We start from the raw sequence: 21,741 nt of genomic DNA on the forward strand, positions 1-21,741 counted from the left end.
TTTTGTATATAATAGTCAAATGATATTTACACGTCAATTATTACTTCTCTAATTTTTTTTTTTTGAAAAAAGTGTATTCTCCATAAAAAGGACAAGATCCAAGCGCGTGTAGCATAAGGCCACGTGTAACTCCAAGAGAAAAAACCGCCCACACGCGCCTCCCTCTTCACGTGTCAACCCATATTTCTCTCCCATTTGCGGTCGAGAAAAACATTTTACTGTTTTTAAATAATAAATACTAACCCCAAATAATTTACACCCCATTCGTTGCTACATTTGCTCTCCTTATCTTCCTTCATAACTTCATTTCTCCTCCAAAATCACTTCCGGCGACACTTTTTTTTTGGGATTCGCCGTTGATAATCTCCTCGTCCACGCGATTCAGTCGCCGTTCATACTCTTCCGTTATCCCACGCGCCGGTACATTATTCGCATTGTATTCTGTTAATGTTCTGTCTGTCTCGTGGTTTACTTAATTTTGTTTTCTGTTAATCTTTTGCTTCATACTGAGGCGAAGCTATAATTTTAACCTTATGAGTTTTAGATTTTAGAACGACAACTTCACGTGCTAATAACTAGGTTTTACGTTTAATATTTGTTCGTATTTAATGAATTTTTTAACACAAATAATGTATTTGAGCAAAAGTTACTGGGTTCGTTTGATCCTGTATTCAGGCTTCTAGCTCGGCCCCTGACTTCATAGATAATAATAGAGTATAATGCAAATAAAGTTGGTGAGAAACTTGTATATAGTGTGTAGGATAAATGTGGCAATTAGAAAATTTCTTTTGTTGTATAAGAATGTCTAATTTGGCTTAGAGGATAAATTGTTTAATATTGATAAGAAATGGATCCAATAAAGCAAAATGAATATAGAGGATTTATAGTTGAACTCTTGGCTTCAAGATTTGCGTGGTGATTGATCTTGTTTGATGTGTATTTTCATGCTTGAGATCGTTTATAGGCGTTTTTGTTTTAGTGTCCAGGGGATATGGTGTCATCAATTGATTACAGTATTAACAAGGAAGTTAATACAAATTATTTAGCATTGGAACGGAATGGATCTGAATAAAGCTAAAGGGATATAAAGGAATGTTTGGGATTACGCTGGATATGTTGTTGTTGTTGCTGATGTAAGTCGTGTCAAGCTTGAGATTTGTTGCTGATGTAAGTCGTGTCAAGCTTGAGATCATTTGTAGGCTTTATTTCAATGGCCAAGGTTAACGCATGCTTAATTGACTAGAGCAATTGCCAATAATTTTAATGCTTTATAAAATAGGTTGTCTTTCTTTTCATTGCCGCGATACAATGTTTCCGACATAAGTTTTTCCCCTCCAAGGAATAGAAAATGTGGAATTGCAGCTTTCCTTCCATTTCGGGATAAATCTTTGTTGACCTATCACTTGTTGAAATTAACATTTCTGATGTTGAAATTTTAGTTAACTTGGCTTTTCTTCACATTTTCCACCTCTTTTTGGACTTCCTTTTCAATCAGTTACACTACCTCCACCACCCCAAAATCCCCATCCTCTGATCCTTTAAAGAAAAAAATTTAACCTTAAAAGAACAAAAATACGATAATGAATCCAAATCAAATGTTGCATAATAGTTTACAAACTTCTGAAGTTTTTGAAGTTCGATTCTTAACATCCCCTTTAATGGGAAAATGTCTGGTGCATTTGAAATAACTTTAAGTCTCATTATTCTATATTTGTTACCATATGCTCCTTTTCATTCATGAAGATCTTAATCGTGGCTCTCTCGTTGTCATTCGCACTTACTTTTTCGTGCTTCTGTTTTAGCATACATTCAGAAAAAATTTCTTAAAATTCTGCGTTGCTGCTATTCTAGTTTCTTGGTGTGCGAGCATACATATTTAGATTATTTGGATTGCCTCTGTGTGTGCAACTTACTGGATTTAAGCCTACTGTCAGATTGCGGTACTTCAAAAAATGAAACATTTCAGTTTCATTCTTGTAGCATAATAGTAAATCTCCACAAATAAATTGTATGTCCTTGGGCATTGTTGGAAATAGTTAAACGAAAAACAGAATTGAGACTCAGGAGTACAGGTGGGGGTTATTATTTAAGTATGAGTGCGAGCGAGAAATGCACATACATTCAAACACATTTCAAAGGAATTTAAAGAAAAAGTAATGAATCCAAGTGGAGCATAGTCTAATGACTAATGTAGTGCTCATCTGATTTGAATTTCTTTCTTGGGGAGCAAATGCCAGCATTTTGTGATTATAAATAGTAGTAGATACTAACTTAATTTTGTACTAATCTGGTTCGAAGTGGACAGGCAAAAAGAAATGTAGCTATGCTGGTAAAGATATATGTTTTCTTTTATATGGTGCCTTTCCTAGTTATTGAAGTATAGCCATATGTTACATAGACTAAATTATGGGGCATGTATCCGATATGGTTGTGTGAGTATCCATTGTACGTGACAGTAGCATAGACCATAGTCGTAGCTCCTGTCGTCATGTATTCTCAAAGTTCAGATGTGTAAAAACCAGCTCTTTATTTTCATGTGGATTTCTTAGATGATTTTCAAAGGAATATCGTCAAGTGATTGATATGTTTGTGATTTTTTATCTTTTTAACAGATTCTATGGATCTAGAACAATCTTTTGGTGAACCTATAATCAGTTTTGGATCTGATGAAGACGTTTCCCTTAAAGCGAGGAACTCAGTTCCGGTTCCAACGGCAAACTCTGGAAATATAATGGGATGTTTCGATTGCAACATTTGTCTCGATTCAGCTCATGATCCTGTAGTCACCCTCTGCGGTCACCTCTACTGCTGGCCTTGCATTTACAAGTGGCTCCAAGTTGAGAACTCAAACCCCGGATCAGAAGAGACACCTAAATGTCCGGTCTGCAAAGCTCACATCTCAAACTCCTCACTGGTACCTCTCTATGGCCGCGGAACATCATCAGCAGAACACCGATCCACTGAGTCTCAAGTTGATGTGGCCATACCTCGCCGTCCCCCAGCCATTTGGACAACCACACAAGTCAATACATCATCGCCAACTTCTCACGTTCATCAACAACTTCATCACACTTCTTTGTATTATCCCCACGCTTTTGGTGGCTTTTCGGCTATAGCTCCATCTAGCGTTGGAGGCACTGCGATGACTAGTTTATTCAGCCCAATGGTTGTGATGTTCGGAGAAATGTTCCTCACGAGGATGTTGGGGGGCTCGGATGCAAGTTCGTTTTCATATCCTTATCCGGGGTCGTATCCCATCCCGGGAGGTGGTAGCTCTAGAATGAGAAGGCAAGAAATGCAGGTGGACAAGTCTCTTAACAGAGTATCCACCTTTCTCTTCTGTTGCTTCATCTTGTGCCTTCTCCTATTCTGATTATAGTATCATATTTCTTCATCACTGTATAGATGTACAAATGTGACTGTGCTTACCAGCAGTCGGGCATGTAGTTGATAGTAAAAAAGAAAAGAAAAAAGAACAGACTTATAGTGATTAAACAGAAAAGGCTCTATACCTTGCAATTTGCAAAGGTTTATTTTATCCTTTCTAGGGCCTTATCCACACAGTTTATATATGCTAATCATCGTTCGAACTTGAGTGTGATATGAAGATATATATCTGCGCGAATTCTTTGAATTATATGAGAAAATTAGCAAAAAATGTGTTGGATACGTATGTATACCTGATACAACAACGTATTTATTACTACGAAGATTCATCATAAATGACTAGTTTTATGTTGTTCAAGATTCTGCAGTCCTCACTATTTACTCATAAAATAAACTTGAAAGTCATGGCGAAACAATGAATATTGGTCACTAGGCTGTTTCCTATTACCTATGAAATTTAGGCCAATTGGTGTCCGTTATTATTTTTGTTATTATTATTATTATTTTTTTAACAAAATCAGCATGTACTTATACACATGAAAAAGTGGATATAATAAAAAATTCGTGTTGCATGACCCCGAAACACTATAAAATGAATCTAAAAGTCATGACAAAACAATGAGCATTGGTCACTAGGCCGATTCCTATACGCCTATAAAATTTCAGGACAATCGGAGTCCGTCAAAAAAATAATTAGCATGTACTAATACACACGGAAAGGTGGATATAATCATAAATTCGTATTGTATGACCTTAAAACGCCAAAAAAAGAATCCGAAAGTCATGATGAAGCTATGAGTATTGGTCATTAGACCGTTCCCTATGGACTTACGAAATTTCAGTCCAATCGGAGTCCATAAAAAAAAATAACTACAAAATCAACATATATTAACCCATAGAAACAGTGGATATAATCACAAATTCATGTTGCGTAACCACGAAACGCCATAAATGAGTCCAAAAGTCATGGCGAAGCGATTGATATTGGTCACTAGGCCATTTCCTGTGGACATAGGAAATTTCAGGCCAATCATAATCCATCAATTTTTTTACTATATAAGCATGTACTACACATAAAAAAGTGGATATAATCATATGTTGCATACAAAAAAATGAATCTAAAAGTCATGGAGAAGCGATATGTATTGGTCACTAGGCCTTTTTTTTATAGATTAACGAAATTTCAAATCAATCGGAGTTCGTCAAAAAATTCTACAAAATCAGCATGTGCTAATACACACAAAAAAACGAATATAATCATAAATTCGTATTGCATGACCTTGAAACGCCATAAAATAAATTCGAAAATCATGGCAAAGTAATGAGTATTAGTCACTAGGCCAATTTCTGCGGACCTACGAAATTTGAGGCTAATCAGAGTCCGTCAATATATATATTTTACAAAATCAACATATACTAATACACATGAAAAAATATATATAATTACAAATTCTGTGTTGCATGACCCAAAAATACTAGAAAATGAACTAGAAAGTCATGGCGAAACAATGAGTATTAGTCACTAGGCTGTTTCTATGGACCAACAAAATTTCAAACCAATCGAAATCTGTTAAAGAAATTCTACAAAATCAGCATATGCACACGAAAAGTGGATATAATAAAAAAAATTATTGCATAACCCCAAAAGTTAAATATCTTAATTTTAGCTGCAAGCTATCGAGTTAGACATAATGAACTTTAGTTTTTTTTTGGTCAAAAGGATACTATATTTATAATACTAAGTTAAGATTGTTCTTACATTGGGCTGTTGAGGAGTTAAGCACATCGTACCAAACAGTGAGTAGTGCAAAGATACATTTACAATATTACAACTTTTAACGTTTCTTTCAAAAATAGTTCCAAGGGTGTCTGCCCATAGTACTTCATTGACAAACATCGGAAGAACTACCAAAAAGTTGATTCCTGCTTCCCTGCCTCTGTTGCCAACTTGTCTGCCACCCTATTTCCCTCTCTGAATGTGTGATTTACTGGTGGATGACCCAACGCTGCTAGGAGAGAGCTGCATTCACAGATCAGGGAATCATATATCATATGACCATTGTTTATGCATTATATTACCTCTGTCGAGTCCACAGTGGCCTCTAAGGGCACTAGATTGTTTGATATTGCCATTTTTAGGCCCTCCAAGAAAGCTGTTAGCTCATAATGGAGGGTATTTGTGCACTTAATTTTCCCCATGTACCCTGTTACATAATCCCCATTGTTGTTTCTAATTATTGCTCCTATTCCCCATGTGGTATCTTTTTGATGGTAACACCATCAATGTTTAGCTTGTAACAACCCTTCCCTGGGGGGCTGTCATTTAATAGAGACAACAGTACTGTGTCTGGGCTCTTTCCCTCCTATTGCTATGTGCATGAATTCTGCAGCCTTGTTAATGGCCACTCTAAAGGGGACATGATCCTTCATATAGTTGAAGCTAGGGGTGTTCATAAAAACCCGAAAAATCGAACCAAACCGAAAACCAAACCAAACCGACCAAAAAAATCGATACTTTTTGGTTTGGTTTGGTTTGGTTTTGACTTTGAATTTTAAAAATCGATCAAATTTGGTTTGGTTTTGATTTTAATCACAAAATAACCGGAAAAACTGAACCAAACCGACTATAGGAGTAACTATTTCAAATTTATTATTATACCTATATATATGTATATTTTTATACAAAGTTTCAAATTTTTTATGGTGAATGTTAATCGTTTGCACTTTTAGTACAGTTCTTTACCTTTACATTCTATTTTGATTAGTAATTTTCTTTTGTTAAGTGTAAGAATCCATTTCATGTTAAAAAAATATTTTTTTAATTGAGTCCTTAAATTATTCATCACTATTTGATTCAATTATCATCATTATATCTTAGTAAATAATCGATTTTTCAAAGGGCAATTGATTTGATAGTGTTACATTGAAAATGTAGTCGCCGGAATATGTGTTTGGTAGTGTATGTCTTATATTTAAGAAAAAATCGGTAAATAACCGACAAAACCCAACATAAACCGAATCGAGATAAAACCGACTTAATTGGTTTGGTTTGGTTCTAATATTTGACAAATCGACTTACTTGGTTTGGTTTCTTTTTAGGAAAAAACCGATCCAAACCGAACCATGAACACCCCTAGTTGAAGCTGTTAATGTTCATGGTTATCCAAATTTGCCAAGGCAGAAAGGGATTAAGTGCCCCCATTTGAGTATGTCATTAAAGGGTTGGTGCTTTACCTTGTTAAGAGTGTGCACCCAGTTTGTTTGGCTAATTATAAGGTTTAGGATGCAGAGGTTAGAATGGCATTGCTCAGCTAACTTCTGGAAACATTGGTTAGCATTGCCACATCTGGAGAGTATGTGTTCAATAGTTTCTTCTTCCTTGTTACAGAAGAAGCACATGGGGTTAAGATTCATACCCATCGAGTGAATTTATTGAGTTGTAGGGAGCCTAGCATGGGTTACTAACCAAAGAAAGTATTTTATCTTGTTTGGAAGTTTTTGGCCCCAACACCAGTTGAAGTATTTCCCAGAGTTATGATTCTGATGATTATTCAGACTTCTAATGCGGGTATATGCAATTTTTATTGAGAAAAGGCCACTATCAATTTACCATCCTATCCAGATTCCCAGAATTAGGATTAATAAAGATAGAATTGATAATAATAACTACCTTCTCAGGAAGGTCAAAGGAGATATTACTAATGTCCCAATGACCTTCATTGTAGCATGAGCCTACATTCAAACTCTCCTCTCCCATTTTGAGTGGACCATTGATAATGCTCCTAAGAGTCTCCATACCAGGGATCCATCTGTCACTATAAAGGTTAATTCTATCCCCCTTATGTACTACCCACCTAGTAGCCTTACTACAAATATACCAACCATTTTTGATATTTTGCCAAGTCCTAGAGGCAATGTGCCTAGAAGGGTTCCTACTAGTACAGTGCTTGTGGAACAGAACCCCGGCTCAGAGGGCATTGGTATTGTTGTACATCCTTCAGGCCAGGCCAGTGTGGGTGGCAATGTTTCTGTTTTCAGCTGTTTGAACTCCCAAACCACCCTCATCCCGAGGCTTTGTCATAGTTTTCCATCCAACTAGGTGCATTTTCCTTTTAGCTGCAATGATACCCCGAATGATATTCCTCTGAATTATGTTAATTTGGTTGGACACCTGAGCTGGGAGCTTAATGTATTGCATGACATGGCTAGAGATGCACCCAAGAGAGGATTTAGCTAGTATAGTTCTCCCAGCCATATTCAGGAAATGGGTTTTCCAGCCTGCCAGCTTAGACTGCATACTATCAATGATAAACTGATAGTCTCTATTGGTGGGTCTTTTGTGGAAGACGGGAAAGGCTATGTACTTACCAAAAGAGAGACTGGGTTTAATGGTCAATATCCTGGCTAGTCTAACTTCCTCTTGCTGGCAGTTTGTGGAGAAGATAACTTTGGACATGATATTATTTACCTTTTGGCTAGACTTACATTTATGCTCCCAGAGAGTTTCTATTATGGTATTGCAGTTCTTGGTGTATGCTCTAGCAAAGAGAGTGAGGTCATCTGTAAAGAAGAGATGGGAGATTTTTAGCCCTGTTTGACTGAAATTGGTTGGGGAACCAATTCCCATTATGCATTTTTGCATCAATGCTTCCGGGTAGTCTCTCCATAAAAAATGATGAAGATGTAGGAAGATAGAGTCTCCTTGTCTGATGCCCCTACTAGGCTTAAAATACTCAGTCCTGCTCCTATTGACAAGCACAAAGATAGAACTGGTGAAAATGGAGGACATAATCAGCTTTGTGGTGTTGCTAGGGAAACCAAAGAAAAGCAGTGTGTCCCTGATGAAGGACAATTCTAACCTATCAAATGCCTTCTCCAGGTCAATCTTTAGGATCTTGTTGGCATTTCTGCCTTTTATTTTCTTAAAGTGACTAATGTATTCTTGCACAATAATAGCATTATCACAGGCCCTCCTGTTAGACAGGAAGCTAGCTTGGCTAGGGCTTATGATAGAGGGAAGTATAGGCTTAACTCTGTTAACAATGATTTTAGTGATCAATTTGTACATTGTATATAGGCCAATAGGTTTGAAGTTCTTCAGCACAATAGCATTTGCACATTTAGAGATTAGGCACATATGGGTAGTGTTAACCTCAAGGTTCATTTCAAGGGTGTGGAAGACCTGCTTACAAAAGCATGTTTTCTTACCCTCAAGGATATTCCAGTACTTTTGGTAGAATATTGGGTGTAGGGCATCAAGCCCAAGGACTTTGGAAGGTTTGAATGAGAATAAAACAATCTTTATTTCACTATTCCTTAGGGGAGCACTAAAAATGTTCTGTTCCCTATGTGAAAGGGTGTGAGAGTCATAAACGGTAGTATCCCTACCCTTGGTAGAAGATTGATGGTTAGTGTTGAATATGAATGAGTAGAACTGGAATATGATATCTTCAATTCCCTTATGGTCATCTATCCAATCCCCTGCCTCATTTTGGAGTCCCAGAAACATGTTCCTTCTTCTCATGTTGGGAGCGGGGGTGTGCAAGAACTTTGTGTTAGCATCTCCCTCCATAAGCAGTTTATCCTAGACTTAGTTTTTCAGAATTCCTCTTCACTTCTCAGAATAGGTGAATAGTCTTCTAGAAGTTGGCACTCTAGATGCTAAAAGTAAGGGCTGAAGGGATAGACATTGGATTTTTGGAGACCTCCAAGCCTAGCTAGTAGATGTTTCTTTTTATGGAAGATGTTACCAAAAACTATCTTATACCAAGTAGTAACTTGGTCTTGGAATTTGGTAGTTCCCTCAAGTAGGTTACACTTACCCTCATAGGCCTGGTGCACCACACTGGTGAGGGAGGGATGGCTGCACCATATGGGCTCAAATCTAAATGGTTTAAAGAGACTGCTGGGCCTGAACCAAAGATTTATAAGCATAGGGCAAGTGATTAGAGTGAGTTCTAGGAAGGGGGCTAATTGTACTAGAAGGGAATTTTTGGATCCAATCCTCATTAATAAATCACCTGTCTAGTATTTCCAGGATTAAGTGACTCCTATTTCTATATTTCATGTTAGTTCAGGTAAATTTGCTACCTTTGAAACCAAGATCAATCAGCTTACATTGATTTATGCATTGCCAGAAGAGATTAGCCCTAGGAGCAAAGATGTAATCCCCCCATACTTGTCTCTAGCTCTCAGGACTTCATTGAAGTCCTCCCCCTACTAGCCAACTCCCCTGTTAGGTATCATGGATAGTTCTGAGCTTCTGTCAGTGGTTTCTCCTAAGTGCATAAGTGTTGCTAGCATAAACAACAATGAAAAGCCAAGAGTTGGAAGAGGGGATTACCTTGACTATGACATTAATGCCATGAGATGTGGCAGAGACTTCATCAATTTTGAGTAGATCATCTTTCCACATGATGACTATGTCCCCAAATAGGCCAATAGCTGGGCTTTGGATTTTCCCAGAGAATCCCAGTTCATGAATCCGGTTCTTATGCTCAGTCATCCTAGTTTCTAGGAGGACTAGCATTGCAGGCTTGTGCATTTTGACCATCTCAGCGTAATGCCTCCTAAACTCACTACTATTGGCACCCCTATCATTCCAAATGATGAAATTCATTAACAACTTGGAGTGTGGTGGGGACTTCCTTTTCAGGCATTTCGCCTTCCCTTTCACAGGATTGGCCTCCAAGTTCACTTGTACAGAGATGACCTGTTTGTCTTCCTGTATCAGAACTGGGCTTAGTCTTACAGCTAAGTCTCCTGAGTTTGGATTTGAGGCTAACCTTAGGCTCATCCCGCACAGTTTCATGCTCTATGCGATAAGCATTTCTCACCCAGGCCCTCTAAACTCTATTAACTCCTCTTGTTGTAGGAGATTGCCTTTGTTTTGGCACTCCCAGCTTTACAATCAGTGCCTCTAGCTCTGTGTTGGAGGCTTGGAGGTGCTCGTGGACTTTTTCTGATCCTGCCATCAGGGTTTCCCTTTATGGTGGGGTCGTGGTCCATGCTGCTCCATTGGGAGAATAATGGGCTTACAATCTCCTTCCCTGGTGTTACTAGGGGGAAGAAAAGTAGGGAGTTGCTGATCTGATCCATCAGGGCACTCAATTGGTTTGGTGTCATTGTTTGTTGGCTGGGTGTTACCTAGGCTTGTACCAAGGTTGCTAGTCACAGTTGATGCCCATAGTTCAACATTGCATAATTGAAGCATGCAGTGACTATCTTGGCTAAGTAATGAGGGTTCTGGATTACGACAGTGATTAGCAAAGACCCTATGAGAGGGTCGGTGGAAAGGTTGCTCTCTACAATGCCATTTTCATCCAAGAAGTGGGAAGGTGGTCTGGTGGTAGTGGGGCTGTTATTACCATTAGAGGCAACGATTCCCTTTCGAGGTTCTGGGTCGTGGGGAAGTTTGCATGTTGTTCTGATTTAGTTTTGAAGATTAGCCAGATTGACTCCGGAGAAGCAATAACTTATTTGTAAGTGGGCGAGTAATTCAAATGAAAATAACAGAAAAGACTTTCATTTGTTAACTATCGGTTTGTGTGATTTTGGAAGTCTTTTATGAGTAGAAAAGACTTTCATTTACTTTCCCCTTGAAAAAACAATCACAGACACATGACTAGTTGTCCAATAACAAAAATACAAAACTATTTAATTACATTATTTGCGAATACATACAACACGCAATCTATTCCATTGGGTGTTCTTAAAATAATTTTGAAACATTACTAAAAATATGACAAATATTTCTTTAGTACGATATATTTTAAGAAAGAGTCAAATATAAAGACTACTTACTTTTCTAAGAATTCATTTAATCTACTTACAGTTTAAACTTTACGTGAAATTTATCAATCAAACTAACTTTACAACACACTTTAATACTTATTTTATTTGTGTATCATTAATGAAACCAACTTTTCAACACTACTTTATTAAGCATTTTAATATGACAGTGTCTATTTTTGGTCAAAGATGGCGTTTTAAGTTATTTTAGAAAATAAAATTGGACAATTGGCGTTCATCTATTGAGGGGCCACAAACTTTTTTTTTGGTTTTCCACCCGGTGTTCGGTACCCGCATTGGAGCCCGACTATATCCGGATTCGCGTCGCATAGGCCCTATTCGAGGAGAAGCGCTCCCTACCAAGAATTTTTCCATACCCAGGACTCGAACTTGAAATCTCTGGTTAAGGGGAGGGGCCACAAACTTATTTTCATATAGGAGTACTTTTTTATTCCTTTTCGATAACAACAAATAATGTCACTTTCATTTAGAGTTGAATTTTAGTGTTTTCAATTATTAATCAATCTAATTATTAAAAAAACAATTTGTGGTACATAAAATCTTTAGCCCCATTATTATCCAGTATGATAAATATTATAAAAACAGTATGCCGACTTTATTTAATTAAATAAAGCACTTCCCCGTTTTATTTTATGTGATATTCGGATAACATAAATTCTAAAATGCCAGCTTGATTTAAATGTTTAATAACACTAAAGTTGCTTTCACAGATTACGTATACGCCAAACAGCCATGCATCAGCCTTATATATATATATATATATATATATATATATATATATATATATATATATATATGTGCTCCACGAACCACTTTATTTACTTATTAATTAATTGTAACTGACTTTATTAAAACATAAAACAGTCCGGTATATTAAGTTCCCGTTATGCGCTGAGTTCGGGGACCGCTACAAAAGTGATTAGTACAGGAAAATGTTTTTAAAGTAAATGACATGAACAAGCAGCTCCATATTAATTTCACTAATACACAGAATCATCAGCATTTACTTTATTGCTTACTACTTTTTAATTAATACTAATTTAAGCACAACATTACTTCTTCAGTCCTTTGTAATCAATAGGAAGAGAAATTGGCCATGCAGGAAGCATGAACAAGAATGCTGATGACCAACAAGGCAATAATCTTTGAATCATAACTGGAACATCATCTGGATCACCAAGGCAGAGTCGACTGAACGGTGAAGCCGGTACAGTACCGGCTTTAGGCCACGAATTTTGTTGAGCCGCTGTTACAGCAACGACATCCAACTTCAATGTCTTCATGTTATATGAAACAACAGCATCCCCGAAACCAAGGTATAAGATGTTGGCATCAAGCGGATGGAAGGCGATTGGAGTAGGAATGAGCCCAGTTAACGCTTTGCTCATTGAAATATCATCAAACACGATGTCACGGATCTTCACCCTGTGTTGCAGACTCCAATTTGAAGAGTCATAATCGTCAAGAACCCAAACAGAAAAGCCTGAAAATCCAAAGGGATATGAGGGAACAAGAGACACCTCGATATACCTCAAGCGACCCTGATGAACATCACACAAAGTAGGACTTCCATTATTTCTAGCATCATTACATTGCTTATCAATATCATCATGAAGTTCAATTACGCGACATTGATTCAAGTCATTGGACGGATCGAACGCCATAATACCAAGGCGACGATCAATCCAATGTAGGTTCCCATTCAAAGAAACAGGCCTCCTGAGGGACACAACTTCAATTGGTACATCATTATGAAAAACAATACTTCTCCAACTTCCAGTCTCAGACAAGAATATCTCAAACTTGAGTATATACGACTCGCCAAACTGACAATCAAATCTCACCACTTTAAAACTTCTCAGAGACCCCCCTTCAGATTCCGTTATAAAACCAGTACTAACACGCTCAAAACTCATCGAAGGTGGAGGAAGCGCAATACAATCCCCTGTAATAGCATTGTAAATGCGATAATCACTTCCACCTCGATCATACAAAACTAGCCCATCACTGACTGCTACAATAGCATATCTTTCATCTTCAGGACAACCAACATAAGGAAAATGAATAGTACAGAATCTCGGATGTAACCGATTATCAGACAACAAATCAGGCAAGTATGACTGAGCAAAATAGTTAACACCATTATTAACACTCAAAGTGTTAGCAAGAATGGTCCAAATAGGTGTTTGTTGGGGCAACAAAGAAGCTCTAGAAATATAAAGAGATACAAAAGAAGGTGCAGAAATTAAAGAAAGCCATTGTTTTGAAACACATTTGTACCTAAAAACACATTTTACAGGCAATCTTAAGAAAATTTCTTCCAAGAACCAATTAGGAAGGTATTCATTCTTGAAAAAAATCTTTAATTTAGGTTTTGTAAATTTCCCTTCAATGGGGTTGTCAAATTTTTCTCCCTTTATGTTATGAACATAAAGTTCCATTTTTTTAAAGCTTAAATTTGGAGAATAAAGAATTGAGTAGACAAATCTTGAGGGAGTCAAGAAATAAAGAAGAAATGAGCTTAGATTTAGAGGACTTAAGATTTTACATATTTATAGCTTGAGAATGTATGTAAATATGGCTTAAAGTCAAGCAGACTAAAAATGACTAGCAAAATTCATAAGACAGATTTTCTCACCTCGTGGATTCGCCCATTCCTGCAATTTGATACTGACTCCATTTTCTTAGTCTTTTCTGGTATACTGGTATACCATTTTTTTAATAACAACCAAATAAAAATACTACATAAAAAAATAGAGAGTAGTTATAAAAAAAATAAATGGAGTGTATATTGGGTAATGAACTCTTGATTATTTAAAAAAAAAAACACTTTTTGATTTGGTGATGGAACGGATTTTTTATGTTTTATTTTTAAAGAAAGATCTGGTCTCCAAAATTTATTGGGGATTGGCAGGGGATGGCCGCGCCGTAAGCGGCTGATCTTTTCTTAGCCAATTTTTTTAAAGTTGGCAGTATTTGAAAAAGGGAAAAGGCCAAATATACCTCTTTACTTTCGGATATTGTCCACATTTAATCTGAGTCCGAACCTAAATGTCAATATTTTGGACTCAAAATACCGTTTACTGTATTAAAAAAATAGATACTTTTCTATATATAACGCGGTATTATACCGCGCTATAGTTTAACAGTGTTTCTGCCGTTAAAGTATAATGCGGTATAATAACGCGTTATATATAGTGCAGTATAATACCGCGTTATATATAGCGCTATATTATAACGCGCTATACCTGTTTTTGGGCCCAACAATTAGTCTCCTGCATTTAACTGACATAACTGTAATTCAAATATATATAGCGCGATATTATACCGTGCTATACATGTTTGTGGGCCCACCAATAACTCTCCTGCGATTAACTGACATAACAATAATTCAAATGGGTATAGCGCGGTGTAATACCTCGCTATACATCAAAAAATTCAGCACCCTAGGCTTGACATTGCCTTATTTAAAGGAGTTAGGATTTTATGAAAATCCATTCAAAAAATATTCTAACTTCCGTTCAAACTTTTCTTCTTGTCATCAAACATTTTTTATAATGTCTGAAGAGCCAAAAATAAGGGTTTCATTGTATTGGGGGGGGTGAGGTTGTGCTGGAGAAAGGGAGGAATGCAGTTGTAATAGAGAATAACTCTGTGAGGTATAGTTCATCTCCATAGTATCATGTTAAATTGCCGCTTACAATGGAGTACGATAAATTGGTATCATTGTTACGTAAAAAAATGAGTGTGAGGAAACGTTCGGTGAACCTTAAAGTAACCGGTAGATTTCCGTATTTTGTGACTCCACAAGGGTTTGCTTATTATTCTAAGTTTAACATCGAAGATGATGAAACTCTTAGAGATTTTTTGTGGATTCGCGATGAATACAGGAAATTTATTGTAATAAAATTATTGAAAATGTACGTCAAGGCTGAAGACGTTAGCAATAATGAGATTGCGCAAAGCAGGGATAAGCCCCAATCATCGGGTGGTTATTCTGGAGCAATTTTAACCCAACATGTTCCAACTGAAAGAGTTTGGCCGGATCTTAACTTATCTCTGCGGGCGAACGAGGAGTGAGGAAATAATTTCTCTCCTACTTTACATAATCCACAAGACGACTGGTAAACTTCAATTTTCCTTTCTATTACGATGTTTATTTTTTGTTGAATTGAATTTGTATTAACACTCATATTTTTCACAGGGGATACCATCCAGATATGAATTTTACAAGTTATGACCCCACGCCCAGTTGGAATATGCGTAGTTCTGGCGTGTTGGATCACGGTGGTCCATCCGGGAGTCATCACCAACAGGAAAATGTGCATCATAGAATGTCAACGCAGTACGACTTGTAAGTGAAGTGATATAGCTATATGTAAAATATTTATCAATTTGAGTAGCTTATCATTTTGTTCTTTTTCTGCAGTGAAAACGAGCAACTTGATGGTCCTAACCTCAATCAGTTGCCCGTAGACGACGTATTTACTCGTGATCTGACAGATGCGCAGAGTCGGGAAGATAATAGTGATTATGACAACAATGCCGATGAGTCTAGAGATGGAACATCCTTCTCCGACGAGGGTGATGATGAGGAGGAAGTGAATGTTGAACCTGAGCCGACGAGGGATCATGTTCCCCCACCTCCCGTTAGACCAAGAGTGTACGAGTTCCACGTGCCGTTTCATGAGCGGAATATTCCCTACCTTGATAATTTGCCAAGTATGCCGGATGTGGATGTCCTCACAAGGGATGCTGACGAATTTCGGTCAGCAACGTAGGATGAGTCTAGACCAACGGTGCTGGAAAATGGTATGTATTTTCCCGATAAAGCTCGCTTAACCAGGGCTGTAAAAATATACAACGTAAGAGAGTGTCGTGAGATGACGGTAAAAGAGTCAACTCCGGAGGTATACAAGGCTGTATGCCATAGACAGTTTATGGGTTCTAACTGGATGTTGCGTGCGATCAAGAAGGAAACAGGGTTGTGGAAAATGGGTAAATATATTGGCACCCACAGATGTGAAACAGACCCATTTAATCATAATCACTTCAACTTAGATGTAGACTTGATTTCTCTTGTCTTGATTCCATACTTGGAAGTGTCCATTAGGTACAAGATCAAAGAGTGTATTGCATCCCTCCACCAGGAATATAGGTGTACTATAACCAAAAAGAAAGGCATATATCAGGCGCAAACGTGCACTTGAAATTATTTATGGTGATTGGGATAAGTCATTTTCATCTCTACCCAGCCGCACTGAAACACTTTAACCCCGTGTCTGTTGTTGAATGGAGGCATTTGTGGAGTCTAGGATGCCCGAAATATATTTTCAACTATGTGTTCTTGTCATTTAAACCAACAATTGATGGTTTTGTGCATTGTCGTCCGGTCATTTCCATAGACGGTACTCATGTCTATAGAAAGTATGATATTAAGCTTTTGATCGCAGTTGCAGTAGATGCCAACTGACAAATATTTCCACTAGTTTTTTTCATTTGTGCCAATGAAAGCGAAGAGACGTGGACACTTTTTTTGAACCACTTGAAGCAGCACGTTGTCAAACAGCGTTCAGGTATTTGTCTAATATCTTATCGACATAGTGATATTTCAAGCTTTGTAAGGCATTTGCCTGAATGTCAGGAACCATATGCATACCACTGTTACTGTGTGAGGTATCTGAAAGCCAATTTCCAGAAGAAATATCCCGACAAGGCCTTGCATGATTTAATGTGGATGGCTGCAACTAAGCACCAGCAGTGCAAATTCGTGAGGCGCATGGAAGCGATCCAGCAGTTAGACGAAAGAGCCTATAATTGGCTGATGGGACATGAGCTTCACAAGTGGACATTACATGCTAATGGTGGCAGACGATGGGGAGCCCTGACTATAAATGTGTCGGAGTCACTCAACGGCTTATTGAAGTCTGCACGCGGATTGCCTGTCACTGCCATGGTCCGGATGACATTCAAACAAATTACGAAGAGGTTTGTTGAAAGGCATAGAGCTACATCGGAATTGATGGACAATGATGTTCAATTTATTCCATTACCGATGAGAAGATTTGAGAAATAGAGGAGGCGAGCACATTGGCATTCATTTTTACAATATGATCACGACCGGGGTATTTTTGAAGTTCGCAATTCGCGGAAACCGAGGGAATAATCTACAAACCGTGAATGAAGTCAGCAGGTTGTGTTCATGTGGGAAATGGACTATCTACCACATGCCGTGCGCACATGCCATGAAGTGCTTTCAACAAGTTGGTTTAGGGGCAACCAACTATGTATATAGGCAATACAGTGTTGTTGCATACGTAAACACATATAGTGGGTAGTTGCAGCCATTGGGTGCTGAGCATTATTGGCTGCCGGAACCATTTAAAATGCTGTGTAACAAGGACTATTTGTGCAAGCTGCAAGTGCAAAAGAGAACGCGTATACGAAACCAAATGGATGTTGGTGATACTGTTTATGCGCGTAAATGTGGCATATGCTCGCAAACAGGACACGCTCGTCATAAATGTCCTTCAACTGGTCTGGGTGGCGGTGGTAATCCAGCTCCTGGTGCAAGTTCGTCTAATGTACCCAACTATCAAGGATACACCTAGTGTTTTATTTTTCGTAATATTTTTTGTAATAAGTGTCTGTACTTGTTTATGTTGCAATATCTATCAAATAAAATTATATTCCACTGTCTTGTTACATCTTATTTTTTAACATGACCTTTTGAATTGGGATGATGATATGATAGTTCCAACATTCAACTTATTGGTGTTAGTAAAGAAGACCAATATAAAGATTGAAATTTTATAACATAATATTCGAAGAGATAAAAGCACAACAACCATAACTAAAGCAACATACCTGAAAATAAAAGATAATAAAGGGATAAATCAAGACAAAAATGTTTCGTTTCAGAAAAAGTCAATATGTATAGCGCGGTACAATACTACATTTTGTGTGTTGTCTTGTTGGTATGAAAAGCTGACCGACTGCGAAAAAACTGTTTCGTTTTAGAAAAAGTGAATATGTATAGCGCGGTACAATACTACATTTTGTGTGTTGTCTTGTCAGTCTGAAAAGCTGACCAACTACGAAAAAGTTGTTTCATTTCAGAAAAAGTGAATATGTATAGCGCGGTACAATACTACATTTTGTGTGTTGTCTTGTCGGTATGAAAAGCTGACCGACTGCCAAAAAGCTACTTCATTTCAGAAAAAGTGATATATGTATAGCACGGTACAATACTCCGTTTTGTGTGTTGTCTTGTCGGTCTGAAAAGCTGACCGACTGCGAAAAAGCTGTTTCGTTTCAGAAAAAGTGAATATGTATAGCGTGGTACAATACTACATTTTGTGTGTTGTCTTGTTTATAAATAAAGGGTGCATTCTAGTTATTTTCTGCACTTAACAATAACCAATAGCAAAATTTTCCATAAAAGCAAGGTTTTTCTTTACACTTTAACAAATGTCTGAACCCCTTTATGTTCCAAGGTGCGAGTGCGGCAAAAAATACATGATGCAAGACTGTTGGTATGATGGTGAAGCTGGACGCCGCTACTGGGCATGTATGAACAAGTTTTATAGGGTTCCCGAAGAACCTGTTTGCAATTTTGAGGTATGGATTGATGAACCCTGTCAGCAGGAATACTACAAAGAAAAGTTGTAGTATCTTCATTGTTTGTGTTTGAAGCAGTGGAAAAGAGAACGACAATCCAAACTAGAAGTTGCGGAGTTGAAGGAGAATTCAAAGAGGTAGAAGAAGAAAAAAATAAGCTGGAAGACAAATTTAAGTGGTTGGAGCAGAGAATACTAGGCGGTCGTGACTAAACAATGACATGTACGTGTTGAGCGTAGTAGTGTATCTTTATGTTTTCCGTTCATGTGTTTTCATTAGTTGTACTGAATTTAAGTTATGTTAAGTTTCGATGTTTGTGTTTATGTTATACTATTAAAATAAAGAAGAAACGGGGTAATAGCAACATAATGCGCATATTATGTAAGCATAAAAAGCTGTTATTATTATTTACATAAAATAATATTTACATAGTGTACATAAAATACAAAAAAGAAAAAGAAAATCAATGAGTCCCACATCCTTTGTGCTTCAATGCAGCCGTTGGTCTGAAGCGTATCCCCTTATGCCCGGATACACTATCAAGATCATCCTCATCACGCCGCCTCTTTATATGAGGATGCGCTGTAGGATGATCGTTAGTTGGGCTGGCAGGGTAGGTAGAAGGGGTCGTTGGTCCATCAACAACCTACAAAACAATAAGTAAGCTCAGTATATAAAAATGTATATTAGTAATGTACGTGTTAAGTCAAAAATATTTTCTTACCATGGTTTCGTCGGGTTCCTGAATATAAGCATCCGTGGTGTCCTCATCATCGCATAAAGTGGCCTCCGTGACGGGCTGGGATAAAGCCTTAATAAGAAAATAAAGATTAATTTATGGTAAATCATTGAGAAAAAAAACAAATTAAAATTTAATTGTAATACAAGCATACCTGCGCCTGTGATAGATCCGCCGCATCCGACGATGATGGGCCAAAACTCAACCTGCGCCCACCATCCACGTTTAGGGTCGGCTGATCCTCTGCTGCGCTCGATGGGCCTGAAAAACACTGCTCTATATCTGCGGTGAAGCTCGTGCCCGTGATCAACAATGGATCTGACGGGGTCACCTGTGATGCTGGCAGCTCCAGCTGAAGGCTGTACGACGGCATCCTGCTGGGAGGCTCGTCTTGCTGAGGGATGTAACCCGGCAGATCAGCTCCAAGATCCTCATCAGGTGCCTCAACGTCCCCTTGCTGGGGACCAGCTCCTCACTGGCCCCCATGACCCCGTAGGGCACCCCTGCCTCGTGGGGCACCCCCGCCTCGTGGGACAGCCTTGCCTCGTCCCCGTCCCCTCGGGAGTGCGACAGGCCTACCCCACTGGTGGTTCTCTGGCTCCCCATAATCAGGGTCGTGATCTAAGTGCTCGCCCAGTCTGGCTCGCTGCAGTGTCTGGAGAGCCAACTCTGTCATATGCCGACCATACTCAGCGGCTGTAGGATCGCCGACATGCTGCTGCATCTGCAGTCCCAACTGGTAGAATAAATGATGACCAATAGCTTGCACAATATTTCAAATATTAATTATAAAATGCTATATCACAGTTATAAGTAAGAATACCAAATAACATACCAGTGCCTCGTGCCTCCCGACGTATGGTGTGTACCGACCGCCAACTTGATGAATGGGGTCCCCGATAAAAAGTTGGGTAATGTGGCCGTACCATGACATATACATCTGAATAGTCGCCGCCTGGATTTGTGACGGTGGGGGCGGAATGAGGTCCTCTCGCCCCTCCTAAGTATGGACCTGCGCCTTTAGCCATGCCATAAATGTGTCGTCCGCCCTCGAACGACTATCCCACCGATAATGTGTAGCCTCCCATGTAGGCCCCCTCGGTATAGTCTGCGGACGGCCAAACTGGCGAAGTACCCGCTCTGTGGCATGATGCTCCACAATATCGAGGCACATCAGCGGGATGGAAGTGCTCCAAATTAGTCGGCCGGCCGAGCAATAATCGGGCAGGCCATCTATCAAGTCGTCGTTGTATGGCGTCCAGATGAACTATCAAATAATAACATAAAAGTGAGTATGCGCAACACAAGTGAATTTATAACAAGTAAGTTTAGTTACACATTTACATGTGTGCCCTCCAACATATCTAACATATCCCTGACTAGGGGGAGATTATGATGAGCATCAATGGCTCGTAATTTCCACGCCGGAGAACTCACCTCGTAGCTAGAGGGAGAAACAGAGGCTGTACATCCGGAGGTAATAGTGGTAGAGGTGGTTGCAACGGCAGGAACCGCTCCCAGGGCCAAACCTAACATACAAGGTTGACGTAAAATTTAAGAAATTTTTTGACTAGATAGAATTGGAAGTAATGAACATAGTATTCGAATATGTTGTCACCTGTAGAAGCGGTAGAAAACCACATACGTCGCTCTGGTTTCCCATGCTTGACCGGCACATATTCCTGTACAGGTAAGTGAGAACGACATCACCCCAGCTGTACTGGGGTAAATCATCTAGCTGCTGAAGATAATGTAGAAATCGCAAACTCACAAGATTTCCCGAAGTGTTCGGGAACAAGACACCCCCAAAAAGAAGGAGCAACACCAACCTCGTGTACCGGTGAATATGTAGATCATCTGGCTCGCCGGTGATGTCGGGGTGCAATATCTGCAGATGCTGTCTAATAGTTGTCAAAGCCATGCGACTGGCCCCTGAAGCTGCAGTCTCAGCCTGTGGCCTGAAACCAGTGAACTGCTGCAGCAAGTCCCAATACTGCTCATGCGATATAGATTTCATTTACTGAGGCAGTGCAACGGCCAGTCCATCAGCAGGCAGCCCATATAAAACCTCAACATCCTGCAGCGTGATGGTGGCCTCGCCAATGGGCAAATGGAAAGTGTGCGTCTCCGGCCGCCACCGCTCTATCAAGGCCGTGATCAGAGACCAGTCGAGCTGCAACCGC

General features: G+C 38.8%; 2 protein-coding genes across 2 annotated transcripts; one reads left to right on the forward strand and one right to left on the reverse strand.

Moving 5' to 3' along the window:
- The first annotated feature begins 268 nt into the window (after positions 1–268).
- On the forward strand, positions 269–3,592 carry LOC104233124 (E3 ubiquitin-protein ligase RMA3-like). The gene is made up of 2 exons (XM_009786449.2): positions 269–420; positions 2,613–3,592. Exon 2 carries the CDS (start codon positions 2,618–2,620, stop codon positions 3,371–3,373), a length of 756 nt encoding a protein of 251 aa, XP_009784751.1. The 5' UTR covers positions 269–420; positions 2,613–2,617; the 3' UTR covers positions 3,374–3,592.
- An 8,659-nt stretch (positions 3,593–12,251) lies between these two features.
- Positions 12,252–13,640, reverse strand: LOC104233126 (putative F-box/kelch-repeat protein At1g15680). The gene has a single exon (XM_009786452.1). The coding sequence runs from the start codon at positions 13,638–13,640 to the stop codon at positions 12,252–12,254; it is 1,389 nt and encodes a 462-aa protein (XP_009784754.1).
- Between the last annotated feature and the right edge of the window lie 8,101 nt (positions 13,641–21,741).

The sequence above is a fragment of the Nicotiana sylvestris genome, chromosome 8, assembly GCF_000393655.2.
Source record: "Nicotiana sylvestris chromosome 8, ASM39365v2, whole genome shotgun sequence".
NCBI lineage: Eukaryota > Viridiplantae > Streptophyta > Magnoliopsida > Solanales > Solanaceae > Nicotiana > Nicotiana sylvestris.

Bases quoted from the DNA above. Each gene is read 5' to 3' on its own strand.
- LOC104233126 (XM_009786452.1), bottom strand. From the start codon at position 13,640: ATGGAACTTTATGTTCATAACATAAAGGGAGAAAAATTTGACAACCCC.
- LOC104233124 (XM_009786449.2), top strand. From the start codon at position 2,618: ATGGATCTAGAACAATCTTTTGGTGAACCTATAATCAGTTTTGGATCT.